The 20,433-nt window shown below is 40.1% G+C and overlaps 3 protein-coding genes across 3 annotated transcripts in view; all 3 read right to left on the bottom strand.

The window, feature by feature from the left end:
- Positions 1 to 14,008, bottom strand: part of LOC309663340 (cyclin-Y-like protein 1) — a 34,548-nt gene extending 20,540 nt beyond the window's left edge. The window contains exons 1-3 of the mRNA XM_082467279.1: positions 13,607 to 14,008; positions 4,372 to 4,446; positions 2,452 to 2,486 (exon numbers count right to left, since the gene is read on the bottom strand). Of these exons, the coding sequence (XP_082323405.1) occupies positions 2,452 to 2,486; positions 4,372 to 4,446; positions 13,607 to 13,832 (336 nt within the window). The 5' untranslated portion in view covers positions 13,833 to 14,008. The remainder of the gene's footprint in view (positions 1 to 2,451; positions 2,487 to 4,371; positions 4,447 to 13,606) is intronic.
- LOC309663397 (cyclin-Y-like protein 1) overlaps positions 1 to 20,433 on the bottom strand; it is a 596,208-nt gene that overhangs the window by 20,540 nt on the left and 555,235 nt on the right. The window lies entirely within an intron of this gene.
- LOC309663399 (cyclin-Y-like protein 1) overlaps positions 1 to 20,433 on the bottom strand; it is a 409,321-nt gene that overhangs the window by 20,540 nt on the left and 368,348 nt on the right. The window lies entirely within an intron of this gene.

Here is a 20,433-nt window from a genome sequence, read left to right as displayed (position 1 = left end):
AACTTCAAACTCAGAACCTATATTCAAAGAATAAATCTAAGTTTGAGTAGACTGACCACAAATCTATTTCCTCTCCCCCTTCTTTCAGATATCATCTCATTAGAATTAAAGGCATTTTTTAAAAAAGCTATACATAAGACAGGATAAACAGCAGATGATTTTTAATGTTTGAAAGGTGAAAAGACTAGATAAAGGAGTGGTAACTGACATGGCAGAACAGAGGAAGCACAACCTTGGTACCTACAGAGGCTGACTAGGACAGGAACAAGAAAACCAGTTTGTCTTACAGAACCCAAGGCAGGCTCAGAGTTCAGAGGCGTGGTCCCCAAATCCTTGCAGTGAGGCCCATCAGTTAACGAGTTGTCCAAGTGATGCTTCCAATTAGATCTTAACAGACAGCCAAGGACCATCACACGTTTGAGGGAAGCCCCCAACAAGTAAGAGATCAAAACAGGAAGAAGGAATGGGACTTCCCTGGTGGCGCAGTGGTTAAGAATCCGCCTGCCAATGCAGGGGACACGGGTTCGAGCCCTGGCCCAGAAAGATCCCACATACCACAGAGCAACTGAGCCCATGCGCCACAACTACTGAGCCTGCGCTCTAGAGCCCATGAGCCGCAACTACTGAAGCCCGCACGCCCTAGAGCCTGTGCTCCGCAACAAGAGAAGCCACTGCAATGAGAAGCCCACGCACCCAACAAAGAGTAGGCCCAGCTCACCGCAACCAGAGAAAGCCCACGTGCAGAAACCAAGACCCAATGCAGCCAAAAAATAAATAAATAAAATAAAATATAAGGACGCTTTAAAAAAAAACAAAACAAAACGGGAAGAAGGAATTGATGGGAGTGATAAAAACTCAGGAGCAAATGAAAACTTGAAATTGCATCAGTGAAAAAAAGAATGACAGGATATAAGAGAACTCTATAAATTGAAAATAAGGTAGACAAAACAATATATTCAATAGAAGGATTAGAGCACAGTCAAGGAAATCTCCAGGAAGCAGGACAAAAAGACAAAATGCAAAGCAGGAGGGGAAAAAAGTTAGCGATCTGGTAAGTCTAAGACTTCCAACATCTGAATAATAGGAACCTGGAAGAAAAAAACAGAATATCAAAGAAACACACCAAAAAGGTCTATACCAAACCAAATTATGAAATTTCAAAATCCCAGGGAGAGGGAAGGTACTAAAAGGTTCCCGAGAAGGAAGGGATGGGGGAAAATGACTAAAATCGGTAATGTACAATGTACCATACAATGTCAACAGGTTTAAGAGCAACAGTGTAAATGAGAAGATGAGAGGGAAATGTCTTTAGAACGGCAACAATTAGTTTCAACTGAGAATTCTATACTTTATCAAATAGAAGGAGTTTCAGAGAGGCTAGATCTCTCTAAACTTTCTGCCCATGTGCCCTTTTCCCAGGAAAATGTGCTCCAGTAAAACAAGGAAGTATAACAAGACAAGAGGGAAACAGAATCTAGGACATAGGGGATCCAACATAAGAGAGCAGAGTTATGTGAGATCCCAGATGACTTCACACAGATATCCCAGGAAAAGAGGCATAGAGCAGGCCTAGGGGAACACTAGTCTATATGGGAGTAGGAAGACAGAAGATTGGGGCAAAGTGTCTCCAAGAAAAAAATGGAACAGATGTGGCTTAGTAGACGGAAAATAGTTTTCATAGGCATGTGACAAATGTTAAAACATTTGGGGAAAAAAATAGCTGTTAGAAAACAGGCAAGTGAATATAGTCAGGAAATTAATTCCACAGAAAAAATGAAGAATGTGAAAGCAGGGAGACCGGGCAGGGAGCTACTTACTGCATTTGGCTGTGTGAGATCACGTTGGCTAGGAAAAGGGGGATTGGGTTATCCTAGAGAAGTGCAGAAGTGCTCCAATTTCATTAATATTTAAGAAAAAGAATGAAGGGTGTACAAGGAGGAGGCACAGTCAGAGAACTCTATGGCTCAGCAATGCACAATATTTGCAGAGTCGTAGTAATGTAAACATTGATTCTGATTTAATAAAAACTGATACATGTTGAGGGAACACAGGGAGGGAAATAACGTCATGGTGGAGCGAAGAAGCTCAGCTTTCACCTGCTATGACAAGAAGTCAATGGACAGTGCTAAAAATTAACTTACCTGTTATACTTTTATTACTTTGGTTAAAAAATAAGATCAAAAAAATAAGGCAAAAGAATTTAAGGCAGATCTTTATACTACAACCGTATTAGTGAAATTTAACGTAAATGTCAGAACCCTTAAAAAATGGGCACTACTAAGTCAAAGACTTTCCTGAATACATTTGATAATTAGGAAAATAGAGATTTAGAAAATCTACAAAAAAGAGGTCCATGCTAACAGTATTGGATCCATCATATTTTTAGGAATCATGGCAGACATATTTTTAATTCAAACTATTAATTTCTTAACTTTTCAACTGTTTACTTACATGGTTTAAATGGTTGCTCCTCCTCTTTTCCCGCACTAAGAATAAAAAAAATTAACTGATGAATTCTGATACAAATGCCATAGAAAAATAAAAGTAGTCACTAATTATCTGATGGATTACCAATAACACAATGAGATAGAATTCCATTCTATTTTTTAAAATAATTTCCAACAAAATATATAATTTAAATCACCCAGCAAGATGAGTCCTATAAATAAAATCTAAAAACTTAGTTTCACTTTTTTGACCTAATAGATATTCTGTATTAGGCACAAATGAAAGACTCCCCATTTACAAAAGAAAAGGACAAAGCAAATCAGGCCAGGTGAGAAACTTAGCTAATAAAAAAATGTACCTGCTGCATAGCTGAACTACTAGCCAGGAGTATTTTCTCAGTCTTCATTTACACACAGCTTACTTTAATTACCACAATCTACAGATGACGACTCTAAGAACCAGTTTCTGGCCAGGCACTCGTCTCCGAACGCACCAGGATCTCTGGAAGCATCCTGAACCACTTAATGGTAACCTACTCAAATACCTTACTGAAAAAATACACAACTGGAAAGTAACCTATGTTAAACGTAAATTTTAAAATGAGTGTGCTGACCTAAATGAACATATCTACAGCACACAAAACGGTTTTGCTCCAACAAAGGCCAGAAGAATAAAAGCCTGTAGAGGGTCTTAGGCCACACTCTTGCTCACATTGCCTCCTTTAACTCCAGACAGGCATCACAGGCACGGATTCCTTAAGGCTGAAGAGAGAGACAGGCATGGGACAGCTTTTCTTTTACTGTCTCCAGAGCCCCTCTACATGTGAGCAGCTCATGGCTCTGGAAGAAACTGAGAAATAGAGCAATCCTAACCAGAAAGGAGTGGCTCAAGTACACACACTAGAAAAATGCAAGTTAGAAACCCCAGGAGCTTCCAGGTTGGTGAGCATGTAGTACCCTTGCAGAGGGCATCAAAGCTCTGTGCCCTGTCCCCATGCCTGGCCCTATGCATCTCTTCCATCTGGCTGTTCCTGAGTTATATCCTTTTATAAAAACCAGTGATCTAACGGAAAAAAACCAAAAGCAAAACAACAACAACAAAAAACCAAACCTCCGTTTTTTATTGTGCTGCATCACTTTAAATATTATGGAATGTTCACTTCTTGTATTCCTGCTCTCGTAATCAACTGAAAAACTTGGTCACGTATGGCTTTTTAGCAAATAAACTAGGATTTAACATAACATTCAGGAAGACAAGCAGGCAAGCAGGAGTGCAAAAAATTCTACGGTTCTGATTCTCATCTTAAAACAAGGAGGACACAGGAAATGTATATGAGTTTCACATGCTGAGGATAATCTTCTGGAAAACCCCATATGGCATGTTGCTCTTATTACCCTGGCACAGCACTACATTAGGATGAGAAAGTTTTGAATAGCTTAAAAGTTCTGAGTAGCATAAATCTGGATGTGAGATAGGCTCGTCTGGTTGAACACTGTGTAAAACAGGGCCAAAATCACAAGGCTCAATTCCCACATATAACAACTGATTTTTCTGATTTGACCAAATGAAAACCTAACTGTGACCTAAACCCTATCATTTGTCTTTAACATATGTGCTCTTCGGAGCAAGGGGAAAAGGACAAAGTAGCATGGAGAAATAGACCACATCTAAATCATGTGGCCAGTTGACTATGTTGATAAAGAGGTGGCAAAATGTATAAACAGATAGTCTAAGTGTTCTCCTCCCTAAAACACTGACAACTAAAGGAAACTGTATCATCAACATATTAAAATAAGACAAGTGAATACATAAAAAAGTGAAACATTTAAACCACTGTAAGAGTTTTTCTAAATACCTCCTATAATACACAAAACAAAAACAGTTTTCACTCTTTTTCTCAGGGAAAAAAAAGCATTGCCTTACCATCTGTTTGAGATTTGCTCGGAAAAATGGTGCTTGCCCTTGGGTGGTCAGAAGGGTTTGGTTCCAAAGCTAAGTCTGTATAGGAAGAAGAGAAAAAGGTGTGGTGATTTAGTTGAGTAGAAAAATACATGATTTTAAAGATAGCTACACATTGATTGAAACCACTTATTAATAGTCTTGAGAAGAGCTTTTAGTAATGACAAAAAGGCAATTTTAGTAAAGGCACAATATAAAAATTCTATTGGGAAACAGCAAAATTGTAGAAACTCTCCATACATGTGGAGTAAAACCATGGCTATGTCTTAGACTTCTTTAACTTGCACCTAAATAATCTATGCCATTTTTAGATGAATCATATATGTGACTCCCCTCCTATTTATCAATTAAAAATTCAGTCACCCTCTTTTAAAGCTGATATTACTAGCACATTCCAGGAACAGTCTCAAGAAGCAAGTTATGCTGTGGCCAACTACTGTCAGATACCAGCTCAATATATCAAATATGCCAAAACGAAGTGAGTTGCTTTTGGCAAATGTTCTTCAGACAATCAAATGGCTAATTCTAACTCCATTCAACAAATGAACTCATTTCATTGGCTGTGGTTTATCTGGGGGCTATTCATCATGGCAGATTTAAGAGGACTACATAAAAGTTCAATGTTCTAATCTAGAGGAACACTTCCATGAGAGTGATTTTTAACTTTGCCCTCTATTTCCAAAGCTAAACTCACTTCTTCATTCCACGCTGCATGATTAATTTGGGGCTTCAATAAGAGTACTTTCTGGAGCAGATCATAGGGCTACTAGAAAAAAATTTTGGCCATACCTACACGAAAAGGTGGGTCTGCCTGTAGCCCACCTTGCACCAAGGTGGGATAGCGTCTTCTATTTAGGCAGAAATACAAAACAAGCACAAGCTACCACACAGGATAGTAAGGTTGTTGTTTCAAACAAACAAACAAACATAAAAGCCCTATGACACTTCCTCAGCAAAGTCCATCTCAAACCATTTAACCAATCTTTTAAGAAACTGGACCAAGATTCAGATAAAGAGTAATGGTTAAGGCAATTATTTCCCAAACCACATAATAACTGATCTGTTTTTGAAAGATGGCTTTGATGGTCAAAGTGAAATACAAATATATCCCTGCCTCTTAGAGAATCCAAAGAATACACACATTGATATATTAAAAACTAATTAGTCTAGTAGTGAATTCTGTCTAACCCAGCATTTCACAAATGTATCTACCTAGAATCCCCTTTTCCCACCCAGAAAGAATGTGGCACGAACAGTAATTTTGGACTTCCCGTTTTAACAGGAATCTGAGCCATCCATTTTAATGTCATTGCCAGCACTAGTAATTTACAGAGCTAAACCAACTGCTTTGTTCTTCATGAAAATTCCTTCACTGAATTTGAAGTTTATCAAGCTGCTTTTGGAGAAAATATTCTATTCAACATTTTTATGTAAAAGACCCATACAATTATTTTAAAGTTTTTTTCTCCTACATATTTGAAAAATTAAGACAATGGGAAAATAAATTATTTCAGCTGTACACAAAATGGCAGGCAGAGACTTTCACAGCTGCCTCTAACCTATAGCTTCCGAAAGAATTCATGACTACTTACCTATACCAAAAAGAAAGTAAATAGACTACATTTGAATCTAAAAAATAAGCAGAAATGTTTGCAAAGTAGCTGTCTTATTTATCAGTGTCTATGGCATGGTAAAACTTAACAATTTTCAATGGAAGTCCAGGAAAATTAAGTGCCAGAATCAAAGAGAAGCAAGCTTTAACACACACACACACACACACACACACACACACACACACACACACACACACACACACACACACACACACACACACAGCCGCCAAACCAAGATGTGCTACTACAGATCTAAATACAAAAGTCAAGAAGGCTGGGATAAAAGAAATGACAACATGCAAAAAAAAAAAAAGTAAACTTAGCCCAAGTGACCAGAAAAAAGCTGGCACTCTCCCTACTCTATCCTAGGGGGTTCAAAGGTAGGCACAGGATCCAGGAACGGCCAATCAATCACAGCTGTCCTGGGGCTTGCCAAGAAAAGAGAAAGGCAGAACTGTACTCTAGGATCCTTAGCTAGTCTTGAGCTGCTGGACACTCCCCTTGCTATCATGAGGGGAAAGGCTTTTCAGGAGACATCAACAGAGGAGAGCAGAACTGAGGAGATCATTTAACTCCTGGGTCAAGTAGTGCTTAACTCTGTGATGTTCTTTTAACTTGCAACTGAAGGAGACCTGGTTAATCAGCAGTACTGATGATCACACTAAAGGTGGGGAAAGGTAAAAGTCACTTGCTCATTCCTTTATCAAATATCATGAACAAAAATCTGCATGAGACAAAACGATGCTCTGTTTAAAAGTTACACACAACCATTCACAATCATTAACACACAATGATTCATAACTGTTACTTTTAGTTGCTTTACTTATACGTTAAAAAAAGCTCTAATTAGTGTACAATTTATGTCTTCTTGTTACTAACAAGCGCTCTCCACCCCACTGTTGCATATTTATTGTTTAATGAATACACACTGGCCCATCAAGTGTTATTCCTATACTGGACTTAGCCAATCCCCTATTGCTGGGGATTGGTGCTTACAAAGTTCTATTCTTAAAATATTATGAGGAAAATCTTTATGTACATAGTTTTTTAAAATAATGGTTTTATCTCCTTAGCAAAGATCTTCGGAAGTGGAATGACTAAGCCAAAAGGTTAGATCACTTTCACGGCTCCATGTACAATGCTAAATTGCTTCCTAAAGAAGGTGGGGGGCACATTAGGGTATAATGCTACCAATCATGACATTTTGAGTTCCTACCCTTGCTTTGGATACTTGAAAAAAAAAAAAAAAAATTCCTACTGATATGAATGAGGAACCTCACTGTAGATCTAATTTGTATTTCTTCTGATTACACAGTTTGACCATTTTCCCACAGTTATCAGTGTTATTTCCACTTTGGTGAGTTGGCCTATCATTTGAATGTACTGTAAACACCAGGGCCCTACTGCTGTCAGTTTGCATGAGGTTTTCAGAAAATATTAATCTTTTGTTTATAGCCTATATAACTAACAATTTTCTATATAACTTGCACTTTTTGCTAATGAAAAATACCACATCACTATCTTATAGAATGGACATGTGAGCCATTAGACAGTAAACTCATACATACACACAATATTTCTGCACTTCCCATGAACTATCTTCCCAAGAGCCTAAGGAGACTATGATAAAACCTACCACACTCTTCACTATCACAAAGGTAAGACTGCCAACTATTAAGCAAAGCTTTACCACCCACCATCCCTCTCATCCCTCTCCCCACCACATGCACACACAGTAATTTAGAGACTTCAGGGAATTACTGTGCATTCAGGAAATTACATGGATTCTTCCGAAAGTTATTTCTTTAGAAACCTCTAAGAATGTTTTACCCAGGAGAAATATTCTTGAGCTCATGATTAGGGGTTATGATTAAAACTGTATTTTAAGACCCATCATTTTTGTATTATCAATTTAAATTGCAACTTATTTGACAGCATGATAGGTCGATGTAGAAAAAGTATGATTAAAAAAAAATTAAACTCGGTCTTCATGTAAACATTCCTCAGAGGAAACCTGTAAAACACCACCGACACTGAGTACTGTTTTTCCTCCAATCTAAGATTCTACCAGTTGTTAAGATCCATCTCAATTGCAGTTGTTAAAAGTGTGAAAACATAGGCAACTTAGAACAAATGAAATGCATTACTGAAGGCTAAAAGTGTTAAAACTATGCTATCAAACTGTCGATAAATGATTTGTCCTTGTTAAAATATTAGAGGGAGAGGGAAGTGACCAAGAAAGCATCTGACAGAAGCAGCATATTTCAGAAAGCGATTAATATCGACATATTGATTTCAATATATTCCAAATAAACAGGAGATGTCAGCAGTTTCTGGGCCAACTGCTGAGCACCAGTTTACTTAACGGTAACCACTGCATTTACTGAACTGCCCTAGCATCCCTATACTGTGCAGTGTATTAGTTTTATGGCTCATAATACAAACATTACAATCTTTACAATTACCATGTAAACTGATGATTTCATCTCTTTGCGTCCACACTTTCCACCGCAGTCAGGGAGTTCCTGCCAGCCAGCCCTGAGCTGGGCTGCCTCACCAGCGGGTACACAGCAGGCTCCTGCACCTGCCAGGCTACTGCTCACCCAAGCCTTGATCCTGCTTTCCTAGCTTCTGACAATCCTGGCTTCCAAACTTCCCAGCTCTGGTTTCCAACTGCTTCTGTACCTGCCTCTACCCTGGTTCTCACTTTTGCCTTATTTTAATCCTCAATCAGTGTTACAGTGATCATGACTGAGAGGTGACACATAGGTAAGTACACCTGGCTTTATATATTTCTAAAGAGCACTTTACTCAGTTTCTTGGACTTTTAAGAACCTTTCTGGGTTGCAAGTTACCTTCATTTCATTTCACATTACGCAGTGTTACTGTTTTAACTCTTAAGTTTTATTACTTTAATACACTAAAACAACAACAACAAAAAAGGCTGAGAAAAAAGGTAGTATTCCAAAGAAGCTCACATAATGTCAACAATAAATTCTGTTCCTATATGCCATGCATTTGGAATTTACAGTCCTACTCTCTATCAATACTCATTTTTAAAACCTTGGACAACTCAATTTATACCTAAGAGAAGAATTCCTACACTACCTAACTCAGAACATGGTGAGAATCAAATGAAATGCAAGAGCAATCTATATACTACAGCCTATTTTAGACCCTTATTAATATCGCTTTTTTGTTCAAGCCACTGTTGGCTCTCACCTGAGCTACCGCACCAGCCTCCTAACTGGTCTCCCTCTCTGCTTCCTTCCACCCTTACAGTCTATTCTCACACAGTAGCTGGTCTGATCTCCCTCCGCCCTCTCTACCCCCCTTCCCTTTTTCTAAGAATTAACATCATTCCCCTGCATATAATCCTTCAATGGTTTCCCATTACAATTAGACTAAAATTCATATTTTTTGGTCAAGGCCCACTAGGCATACAAGGTCTTAATCCCCCATATTCCTCCTGGCATTCATTCACTCAGCTGCAGCCACCCATCTTTCTGTCCTTGGCACGCATCAAGCATATTCCCTTCTTAGGAACTGCACAGAAGCCTCTTCTCCCACAGCCTCACACGGCTCTCTTAGGACTGCTCATGGGTCGCTTAAGGAGAGAAGCTGTCTTTAACCACCCCTTGTAAAACTGTCCTCCTCCCCAGCCCATTACCTTCATTTTCTTTCTTAGTGTTCTCACTACCTGATGTTATTCTTGTGTCGTCAGCCCCCAGGCACCTCTAGAAAGTAAGGACCTGAGTTAGGATACGGGTTTTGTCTTGTCTAACCACTGTTTGTCCTGCCTCTGGAATGGTGCCTAATAATCATGTTTCAGTGTACCCAAAACCAGTTAAGGTTTTCCCAATTTTCCCACATCATCTAAGATTTCTTCTAATGCTGTCTTTTGATGTGTCTGTCACCTAGGACCAGAGTTAATTTCAGATCTCTTAGAGTAGTAGTTTAGTTACTCAGAATCAAAGACACAAGACAGGTTACCAAGAACCACGAAAACCTAAAAGAGGAAATCTAATGTTCAGTGAAAAATCAATGGTAACTTTAATTTGGAAAAAGAACATTTAATGTTAAAATACCTTTACTACAAAATGACTCACCCTATGAATTTAATTAAGTCGTAAGACAAAGTGTACAATCAGAATGCTATAGAGAAGTATCAATACAATGCATCAGTTTTTATCTGTGTCCCCTGAATAAAGCATTATAATGGGATTATAAAAGATGCTCAACCATAAAGGCTGGGTAAATGAATTATGCTCCAAGGTTATTCGATGGCCCAGTAAACAGTTGGTAAAAGGCAGGCTGTAGAGCTATGCGCAGTTGCATGGAAATACATCACCCTGGAGCACTCTCTAGGTGTCAGCACGGTTACAGGAGCTTCATGTCGTTACTTTTCTTTATAACAAAAAGTTACAAAGTGGCACATAAAGAACAATCCCATCTTTGTAAAATAAACACAATGTTATGTTTATATGCATACAAAAGGTTCAGGAAGAATCAACACCAAAATATTAATAAAAATTCTGGATATTCTGAGTGTGAGTGAAGGACTTTTCTGTGTTTTCTCAATCTTTCACATCAAATGTTCATTAATACTGTCACCAAAAAAAGGAAAGATCTGTTGCTCAGAGGTTTTTCCACATCATATTGCCAATTCCTTCCCTACCCACTCTTCAGGGGGATGGGAGGTAGGGGTCACTTGAGAGAGCACCTTTCACCAGAAAATTAGCAAAGCTCCTAAGGTCAGAACATAAAGGCTGTATGAAAAGTTGATGAATAAAAATAAAATCAGATAATAGGACCGTAGCATCTTCTTTTCTATTATGACACTACCATCAGTTATATTAGATATACTGTTAAAGACAAAGTAGTAAAAAATTCTTTTGAGTCTATCTGAAATCTATACTACGTTCTTAGGAGTTACTTTTTTGAGATGGCTTGAAGAAATCATGTTCTTCTCCAATGTTTCTGAAGAACAAGACAGAGCATCATTTATGTACGATTTTCTCTAAGTAACCAAATAATTCTTCACTGTAGAAAAGCCAAAATGTTTTATATCTGAGTAGGTATTTCTCAGTTTCCAGGGAAACTGATACAAAATTGTCTGAAATAAAGACATGAAGAGCAAACTTCCAATGTGCCTGTACTTTATATTTGGTGTTCTGACCTTGTTTCTATGGAAACTTAATTAATAGGCAAATGCTGAAATTGAGGTTTCTCTTATCACTTTATCGAATGCCCCCCCAAAAAAGACAAATTGAAATGAAATTTTAACAATCATGTTAAACATAAAAAGGTAAATTCTGTACTCATGAACTCTATTTTTCCAGTTCCTGATTTAGCACTCCTTCCTTATCATACATAGTCGTATGCTAAATGCTTAGTACCTTACCTGCCCGCTTACCAGCTTCCCCTAATGTCCCTCTGTCCAGGGCATTCTCGGCTTCAATTGGATTTCACCAGAACAAACTCTTTAAATTATATCAACGTGTTTACCTGACTGATAAATTTAGGCTATTTCATGACTTCTACTTTTATTCATATCCATTGCAATGTATGTACAGACAGAGAATGGAGAGGTAAATGTTGCTTCTGAGTTGTGTACAATAAACTGGAATGGCAATAATCAAAACTGGAGTATGCTGAGATAGGCCTAACTTATGGATAAATTATAATAAAATATAAGGTGCACTCTAAACAGTTTCTTAAGCATGCCAAGAACTGAATTTGGCATATCTACCACCTCCCAAGTCTGTCTCTTTTGTTCAGTAGCTGTGTTACACAGTCATTTCAGATCTCTAAGTCTTGGCTTCTTCATCGGCAACAGAGGGAGAATATATACGGGCCTTATTTGTAGATGGAAGGGCCGAGTGAAATACACAAGAAAATGCATTGTAAATCTTAAAAGAATTCTATAAAGGTCCAATTTTCGTCTCTCATCCTACACTAGCCAACTACTAACTGTTTTTAAAAATCATTTAGAGGCTTACCTTATAGCAACAAGCAGAGCAGTTTTCACAAGTACTTACATGCTTTGTGTTTAAAGCTACAATTAATTCACATAATTTGTTCATTCTTTCACAATATCTAACGATTCTGAAAAGGGAGTACTTTCCACTTACAAAGCCACGTCCATCATAAGGGTGAATCCACAGGCTTCATTATTCTAACTTTTAAAGAAATTAAATAAACCCAACTAAAATTTAAATAGAAGAGCTGTAAGACATTTCGTCTATGAAATAATGAAATAATCTCTGGCATTTAAATGAAACAAATGGGCCAGTGGGGCTTTAACATCTTTATGATACAATGTTTTATACTTCAAAGAACAGTCTTTATTAAAGTGCCACTATGCTACCCAGAATTTTTTTTTTTTTAACCTAGAGCCATCCCTTTCCAAAATTCTAGAGGCAAAAATCAAACATTTCCTCTCTTCTCTCTCTCCTCTCCTCCCCGACAACACCCACCCCCAGCCACTTAGTCTACAGAACTTTTACCTGAACATTCCTAAAGTTAAATAGTATTCTACTGGGGGGGGGGGGAGGGGCGGAGGAGGAGGGAGCCATGGAGACATTTTTCTGCAGGATGGATGTGGTATGTTAACTCCCAAACCTTTATATTACAAATTACAATCTGAATTTGTTTTTTCTCCTTTGAAACTTGTGTCCAGCAGTCTCAGGAACCACCTCACCCCTCCCTTAGAACAGGCAACGTGCAAAAGAAGTCGGTTAAGGCTGTGCAACTGAAGACATACTTGTGTCAAAGTGGGAATTTAAAAGTAATCAGAACTCCATGGGGTCTCCTTTGGTAAAGAAAAAAAACCCAACAACTATTCTCTGCAGCCGTGGCAGTAACGTTTCACACCGTTCACAGTTATTTTAAGCCCCTCTCCCACCATTTTCTTTCCTATCGTGTTCAAATTATAGTTAGAAGGGATAAAGTAGCTTCTATCAGGGCGACTGAAAACATTAAAATCCAAAGAATTTTAGTTAAGAACACCACACTGACTCTGTCCATCTCTATTTTGAATTTAAATGACAAATCCTCTAATGTTTGTCTTAATTGTCTCGAGTATCAACTACCTTAACGAATAGAAGTCTATCATCAAGCCCTTACCTAGTTCCTTCGCTTAGGTACCATCTGGATAGGGAGACGGGATGGATACGCTGAAGTTAGAGTATTTAAGTTTGCATTAAGAAAAGACAGACTACACCAGAAAGTCTCTGCTAAGTCCCACGAGATGTTAAATAGAACCACGAACAGGAAGGGCCGCGGATTGGAGGGTCTCAGGCTGGGCTGGGAAATGGGAATGGGGGAAAGAATTGGGCATTCGGGTAGGGAAGAGGGAAGGAGACTGGCCGGACGCGACTGGTAAAGAATAAGGGGTGGGGACGCCAAGCAGAGCCAGCCTTCGTCCCCGGTGCCCAGCCCTGGGAGAGCCAACTCCGGGCAAGAAGGAGCCCTAGGCGGCGTCTCCCTCCCGGGGGACCCTGGGGGCGGCGGAGGCCAGAGGTAAGCCCGAGAGCAGACGGCGCCGACCCCGCGAGGGGCGAGGCGCGCCCGCCGCTTCTTACCTTCGGGCATCTCCCGGTCGCTGATGTGCTGCAGGTGGTGGCCTTCGCCACCTGCGAAATCCAACTCGGCGGGTTCCACGGTAGCCGCCGCCGGAGCTACTGCCACCGCGTTCCCGGCCGCCGCCTTGTAGACCTCAGACTCGCAGTCCGGCTCCGCTGACCCCCTGCGCCGGCCCGACTTGGGGCTGGCATTGGGGGACAGGCAACAACACAGCGAGTTCCCCATGGGGCGCCTTCACTCCTCGCCGCCGCCGCCTCCGCTCGTCCCCCGACTCCGCCGAGCTCAGAAGCCGCCCCCTCCCCCAACAATGGCGCGGCGGGCACTGGCAGCCCCGGGCTATGCCGGGGCTGTGCCGCACATGCAGACGCGACTTCGCCCGCCGCTCTCCTGTCCGCCCAGCCGCCGGGGCCCCGGGCAGGGGTACGGCCCCGGCCGCACCCCCGCCCAGCCGCCGGGCCCCGGGCAGGGGTCCGGCCCCGGCCGCACCCCTGCCGCCGCCTCCCCGGAACCAACTAGTCTGTGAGGGCGGTGACCAGACCGGCTTATTTAAAAGGGCTAGGAACCAGACAAGTGCTGAGACGCGCAGCCACTGAGGGAGAGAGCGCAGCCGGAGCTCCTCCTCCTTCCGCCGCAGCCTCCCGACTGAAAGTAGCTAGCCCGGCCGGCCCTTGCCTACCGGAATGTGTCCTTCGGTTACCTGGTTACGACGGACCAATCACGACCAGAGTTCCCTCCACGCGCCCTCCTCAGAGCACAGGCATGTGACTCACAATGCCCCGCCCCCGCCCGCGGCTGCCCCGCCCCCCGAGCAGCGCGCCCCAGAGTCTGGTTTCCATTCATCTCTCGCGCTCCGAGCTTTCCGGTCCTGCGGGAAGCGCCGCGGGAGTTTGTTAATCGAAGCCGTCCTGAGTCAGTGGGCTCTGTAGAAAGCCCCTGTTCGTAAAATGCCAGTTCAGTTAGCAACTCGCTTTCACCGGGTCCACAGTTGACTCATTTGATGTATTGCTCAACGAACTTAGTTTCACCCCAATTTTTGACCGTTTTTTATAACTGAATGCTCCTCCTGTCTTGCCTTCCAAAGAGTGTTAGTTTCCGCCTACAGTTTAACCATAGCAACCCCCGGGGCCCTGGTCCTACTCTCAATAAAGAGCTGTGGCTGTGTCTTGAATGAGACTCGAGGACACGTCACCCCTCCACTTCCTCATCAGTAAATTAGGGACCGAACTCCTCCCTCCCACCTCTGAGGCGCTGGGATTCAGCAACTCGCTTTTCTCGCCTGTTGCTCTCTTCCACGGCAGGAGTTTCCAGGTTTCCCTACTTTAGCCAACAACAACGCATAAAGCACGATTTTCTCATACAAACTTGAGAGTCACAAAGTGAAGTACCACGGTCTTGATTTGATGAAGATGATAACGATAGTTAACATTTGGCAAACACTATGCGCCCGCCCCCGTTCCAAGTGAGGTACTCATTTAACCCTCGGGAACAAAATCCTCAGAAACCTTCATTTTACAGATTTTACAGAAGCTAAGTAACGTTCCCAAGGTCACATGATTGCTCAGGGGTGTGGCCAGGATTTGATCCCCGATTGTGCGGATCCCCAAAGGCACCTTATTGTGATCATCAGAAAATAAAGGTCAAAGTCAAATTTGGTTGGAAGTGGCATAGTGTATCAGGATTTTCTTTTTTTAAGGAGGAACAATTTTTTGATGTGGATTTTAAAATACTTTCCCTTCATTCAACATTGATTAGTCCCTCCTACATGCCAGGCACCCGTGTGTGAAAAATAGTCCTGCCCTCAGTGACCTCAGGCACGGTGAGAAAACAAAGGCTTAGAAAGCCCAACAGTCTGAGGTCACACTGCTGCAAAGTACTTAAACCTGAAATTCAAACCTAGATCTATTAACCCCAAGTAGAAGCTGGGGTAAAGAGCTTGGTTTTCTTCCCAGAAACATGAGAGCCATTGAATGTTGTGAAGTTAAGGAGTCACTATCAGGTGGTTTGTAGTGAGGTCACGCTTGAGAATAAGTAGGACTGATGGAAGCAACAAAACCCATTAAGAGACTTTATATTCATCTAAGAGAGGAGTGAGGGCTCAAACTAAAGGCAGTGGCAGAGATTGGAGTGGAGGGAAAGGATCTGAGGTCATCTGGGAGGTAGAATAGAAGTGCTCAGTGACTAGATATGGAGCGGGAAGGGGAAAAGAGAAGCAAAAATGGCTGCTAGGGTTCTGGCTTAGGGAACTATGTAGAGTGTGGTTACTTTTTCTTAGATAGTGCAGGAAAAGGAAGAGGTTTGGGAAGGAAGATCATTTTGGGTTCTGTTAAGCGGAACATGGAAATGGAGCTCTCTGGTTGAAAGTAAGCCTCTGCAGGCTAAGTCCATTTTGTGATATCCCAACTTATGTTTTCAAAAATAACACATTAAATCAATTTAAAAATGTGATTGGGGAAATTCCCTAATGTTGACAGCTAAGAATATCACATTTTTCATGGAGCAACTTGGAATCTATGGTTTTAGTAAATGAGGCATCCTATGTAAAAGAAAACTGGTAAATGAGAGCTCTACCCACCACCAGAGCCTCCCATCAAACCTCTTAGATAGCCTCAACCACCAGAGGGCAGACAGCAGAAGCAAGAAAAACTACAATCCTGCAGCCTGGGGACCAAGAAACACAGTTAGAGAAAGATAGACAAGATGAAAAGGCAGAGGGCTAGGTACCAGATGAAGGAACAAGAAAAAACCCCAGAAAAACAACTAAATGAAATGGAGATAGGCAACCTTCCAGAGAAAGAATTCAGAATAATGATAGTGAAGATGATCCAGGACCTCGGAATAAGAATGGAGGCAAAGATTGAGAAGATGCAAGAAATGATTCACAAAGACCTAGAAGAATTAAAGAACAAACAAACAGAGATGACCAATACAATAACTGAAATGAAAACTACACTAGAAGGAATCAATAGCAGAATAACTGAGGCAGAAGAACGGATAAGTGACCTGGAAGACAGAATGGTGGAATTCACTGCTGTGGAACAGACTAAAGAAAAAAGAATGAAAAGAAATGAAGACAGCCTAAGAGACCTCTGGGACAACATGAAACGCAACAACATTCGCATTATAGGGGTCCCAGAAGGAGAAGAGAGAGAGAAAGGACCCGAGAAAATATTGGAAGAGATTATAGTCAAAAATTTCCCTAACATGGGAAAGGAAACAGCCACCCAAGTCCAGGAAGCACAGAGAGTCTCAGGCAGGATAAACCCAAGGAGAAACACGCCAAGACACATAGTAATCAAACTGACAAAAATTAAAGACAAAGAAAAATTATTAAAAGCAACAAGGGACAAACGACAAATAACATACAAGGGAACTCCCATAAGGTTAACAGCTGATTTCTCAGCAGAAACTCTACAAGCCAGAAGGAGTGGGACGATATATTTAAAGTGATGAAGGAGAAGAACTTGTAACTAAGATTACTCTACCTAGCAAGGACCTCATTCAGATTTGATGGAGAAAGCAAAAGCTTTACACACAAGCAAAAGCTAAGAGAATTCAGCACCACCAAACCAGCTCTATAACAAATGCTAAAGGAACTTTTCTAAGTAGGAAACACAAGAGAAGAAAAGGACCTACAAAAACAAACCCCAAACAATTAAGAAAATGGTAATAGGAACAAACATATCGAAAACTACCTTAAATGTGAACGGATTAAATGCTCCAACCAAAAGACACAGTCTCGCTAAATGGATACAAAAACAAGACCCACGTATATGCTGTCTACAAGAGACCCACTTCAGACCTAGGGACACATACAGACTGAAAGTGAGGGGATGGAAAAAGATATTCCATGAAAATGGAAATCAAAAGAAAGCTGGAGTAGCAATACTCATATCACATAAAATAGACTTTAAAATAAAGAATGTTACAAGAGACAAAGAAGGACACTACATAATGATCAAGGGATCAATCCAAGAAGAGGATATAACAATTATAAATATATATGCACGCAACATAGGAGCACCTCAATACATAAGGTAAATGCTAACAGCTATAAAAGAGGAAATCGACAGTAACACAATAAGAGTGGGGGACTTTAACACCTCAATTACACCAATGGACAGATCATCCAGCCAGAAAATTAATAAGGAAACACAAGCTTTAAATGACACAAGAGACCAGATATATTTAATTGATATTTATAGGATATTTCATCTGAAAAGAGCAGATTACACTTTCTTCTCAAGTGCACATGGAACATTCTCCAGGATAGATCATATCTTGGGTCACAAATCTAGCCTTGGTAAATTTAAGAAAACTGAAATCATATCAAGTGGCTTTTCCAAACACAACATTAGGAGATTAGAAATCAATTACAGGAAAAAAACATAAAAAACACAATCACATGGAGGCTAAACAGTACATTACTAAATAACCAAGAGATCACTGAAGAAATCAAAGAGGAAATCAAAAAATACCTAGAGACAAATGACAATGAAAACATGATGATCCAAAACCTATGGGATGCAGCAAAAGCAGTTCTAAGAGGGAAGTTTATAGTAATGCAATCCTACCTCAAGAAACAAGAAAAATCTCAAATAAACAATCTAACCTTACACCTAAAGGAACTAGAGAAAGAGGAACAAACAAAACCCAAAGTTAGTAGGAGGAAAGAAAACATAAAGATCAGAGCAGAAATAAATGAAATAGAAACAAAACAAGAGCAAATATCAGTGAAACTAAAAGCTGGTTCTTTGAGAAGATAAACAAAATTGATAAACCTTTAGCCAGACTCACCAAGAAAAAGACGGAGAGAACTCAAATTAATAGAATTAGAAATAAAAAAGGAGAAGTTACAACAGACACTGCAGAAATACAAAGGATCATAAGAGACTACTACAAGCAACTCTATGCCAGTAAACTGGACAACCTGGAAGAAATGGACAAATTCTTAGAAAGGTGTAACTTTCCAAGACTGAACCAGGAAGAAATAGAAAATATGAACAGACCAATCACAAGTAATGAAACTGAAACTGTGATTAAAAACAAAAGTCCAGGACCAGATGTCTTCACAGGTGAATTCTATCAAACATTTAGAGACCAGCTAACACCCATCCTTCTCAAACTCTTTCAAAAAATTGCAGAGGAGGGAACAATCCCCAACTCATTCTATGAGACGACCATCACCCTGATACCAAAACCAGACAAAGATACTACAAAAAAAGAAAATTACAGACCAATATCACTGATGAATATAGATGCAAAAATCCTCAACAAAATACTAGCAAACAGAATCCAACAACACATTAAAAGGATCATACACCATGATAAAGTGGGATTTATCCCAGGAATGCAAGAATTCTTCAATATATGCATATCATTCAGTGTGATAAACCATACTAACAAATTGGAGAATAAAAACCATAGGATCGTCTCAATAGATGCAGAAAAAGCTTTTGACAGAATTCAAAACCCATTTATGATAAAAATCCTCCAGAAAGTGGGCATAGAGGGAACCTACCTCAACATAATAAAGGCCATACACGACAAACCCACAGCAAACATCATTCTCAGTGGTGAAAAACTGAAACCATTTCCTCTAAGATCAGGAACAAGACAAGGATGTCCACTCTTGCCACTCCTATTCAACATAGTTTTGCAAAAAACTATGTAAATAGTGCTGTCAGGTAGTGCTTCTTCTTTGGAAGAAGAAAAAGAAATAAAAGGAATAGAAACTGAAAAGAAGAAGTAAAACTGTCACTGTTTGCAGATAACATGATACTATACATAGAGAATCCTAAAGATGCCACCAGAAAACTACTAGAGCTAATCAATGAATTTGGTAAAGTTGCAGGATACAAAATTAATGCACAGAAATCTCTGGCATTCCTATGCAGTAACAATGAAAGATCAGAAAGATAAATTAAGGAAATGATCCCATTCACCGTTGCAACAAAAAGAATAAAATACCTAAGAATAAACCTACCTAAGGAGATAAAAGACCTCTACTCAGAAAACTTTAAGACACTGATGAAAGAAATCAAGGATGACACAAACAGATGGAGAGATATACCATGTTCTTGGATTGGAAGAATCAATATTGTGAAAATGACTATACTACCCAAAGCAATCTGCAGATTCAATGCAATCCCTATCAAATTACCAATGGCATTTTTTACAGAACTACAACAAAAAATCTTAAAATGTGTATGGAGACACAAAAGACCCCGGATAGCCAAAGCAATCTTGAGGGAAAAAAACGGAGCTGGAGGAATCAGACTCCCTGACTTCAGACTATACTACAAAGCTACAGTAATCAACACAATATGGTACTGGCCCAAAAAAGAAATATAGATCAGTGGAACAGGATAGAAAGCCCAGAGGTAAACCCACACACCTATGGTCAACTAATCTATGACAAAGGAGGCAAGGATATACAATGGAGAAAAGACAGTCTCTTCAATAAGTGGTGCTGGAAAAACTGGACAGCTACATGTAAAAGAATGAAATTAGAACACTCCCTAGCACCATACACAAAAATAAACTCCAAATGGATTAAAGACCTAAAAGTAAGACCAGACACTATAAAACCCTTAGAGGAAAACATAGGAAGAACACTCTTTGACGTAAATCACAGCAAGATCTTTTTTGACCCACCTCCTAGAGAAATGAAATAGAAACAAAAATAAACAAATGGGACCTAATGAAACTTAAAAGCTTTTGCACAGCAAAGGAAACTATATACAAGATGAAAAGACAACTCTCAGAATGGGAGAAAATATTTGCAAATGAATCAATGGACAAAGGATTAATCTCTAAAATATATAAA

Source organism: Balaenoptera physalus (genome assembly GCF_965194825.1).
Source record: "Balaenoptera physalus genome assembly, chromosome: 6".
In the NCBI taxonomy this organism is placed as follows: Eukaryota; Metazoa; Chordata; class Mammalia; order Artiodactyla; family Balaenopteridae; genus Balaenoptera; species Balaenoptera physalus.
The sequence above is the reverse complement of the archived record's forward strand: the minus strand, read 5'-3'. Positions and strand labels throughout refer to the sequence as shown.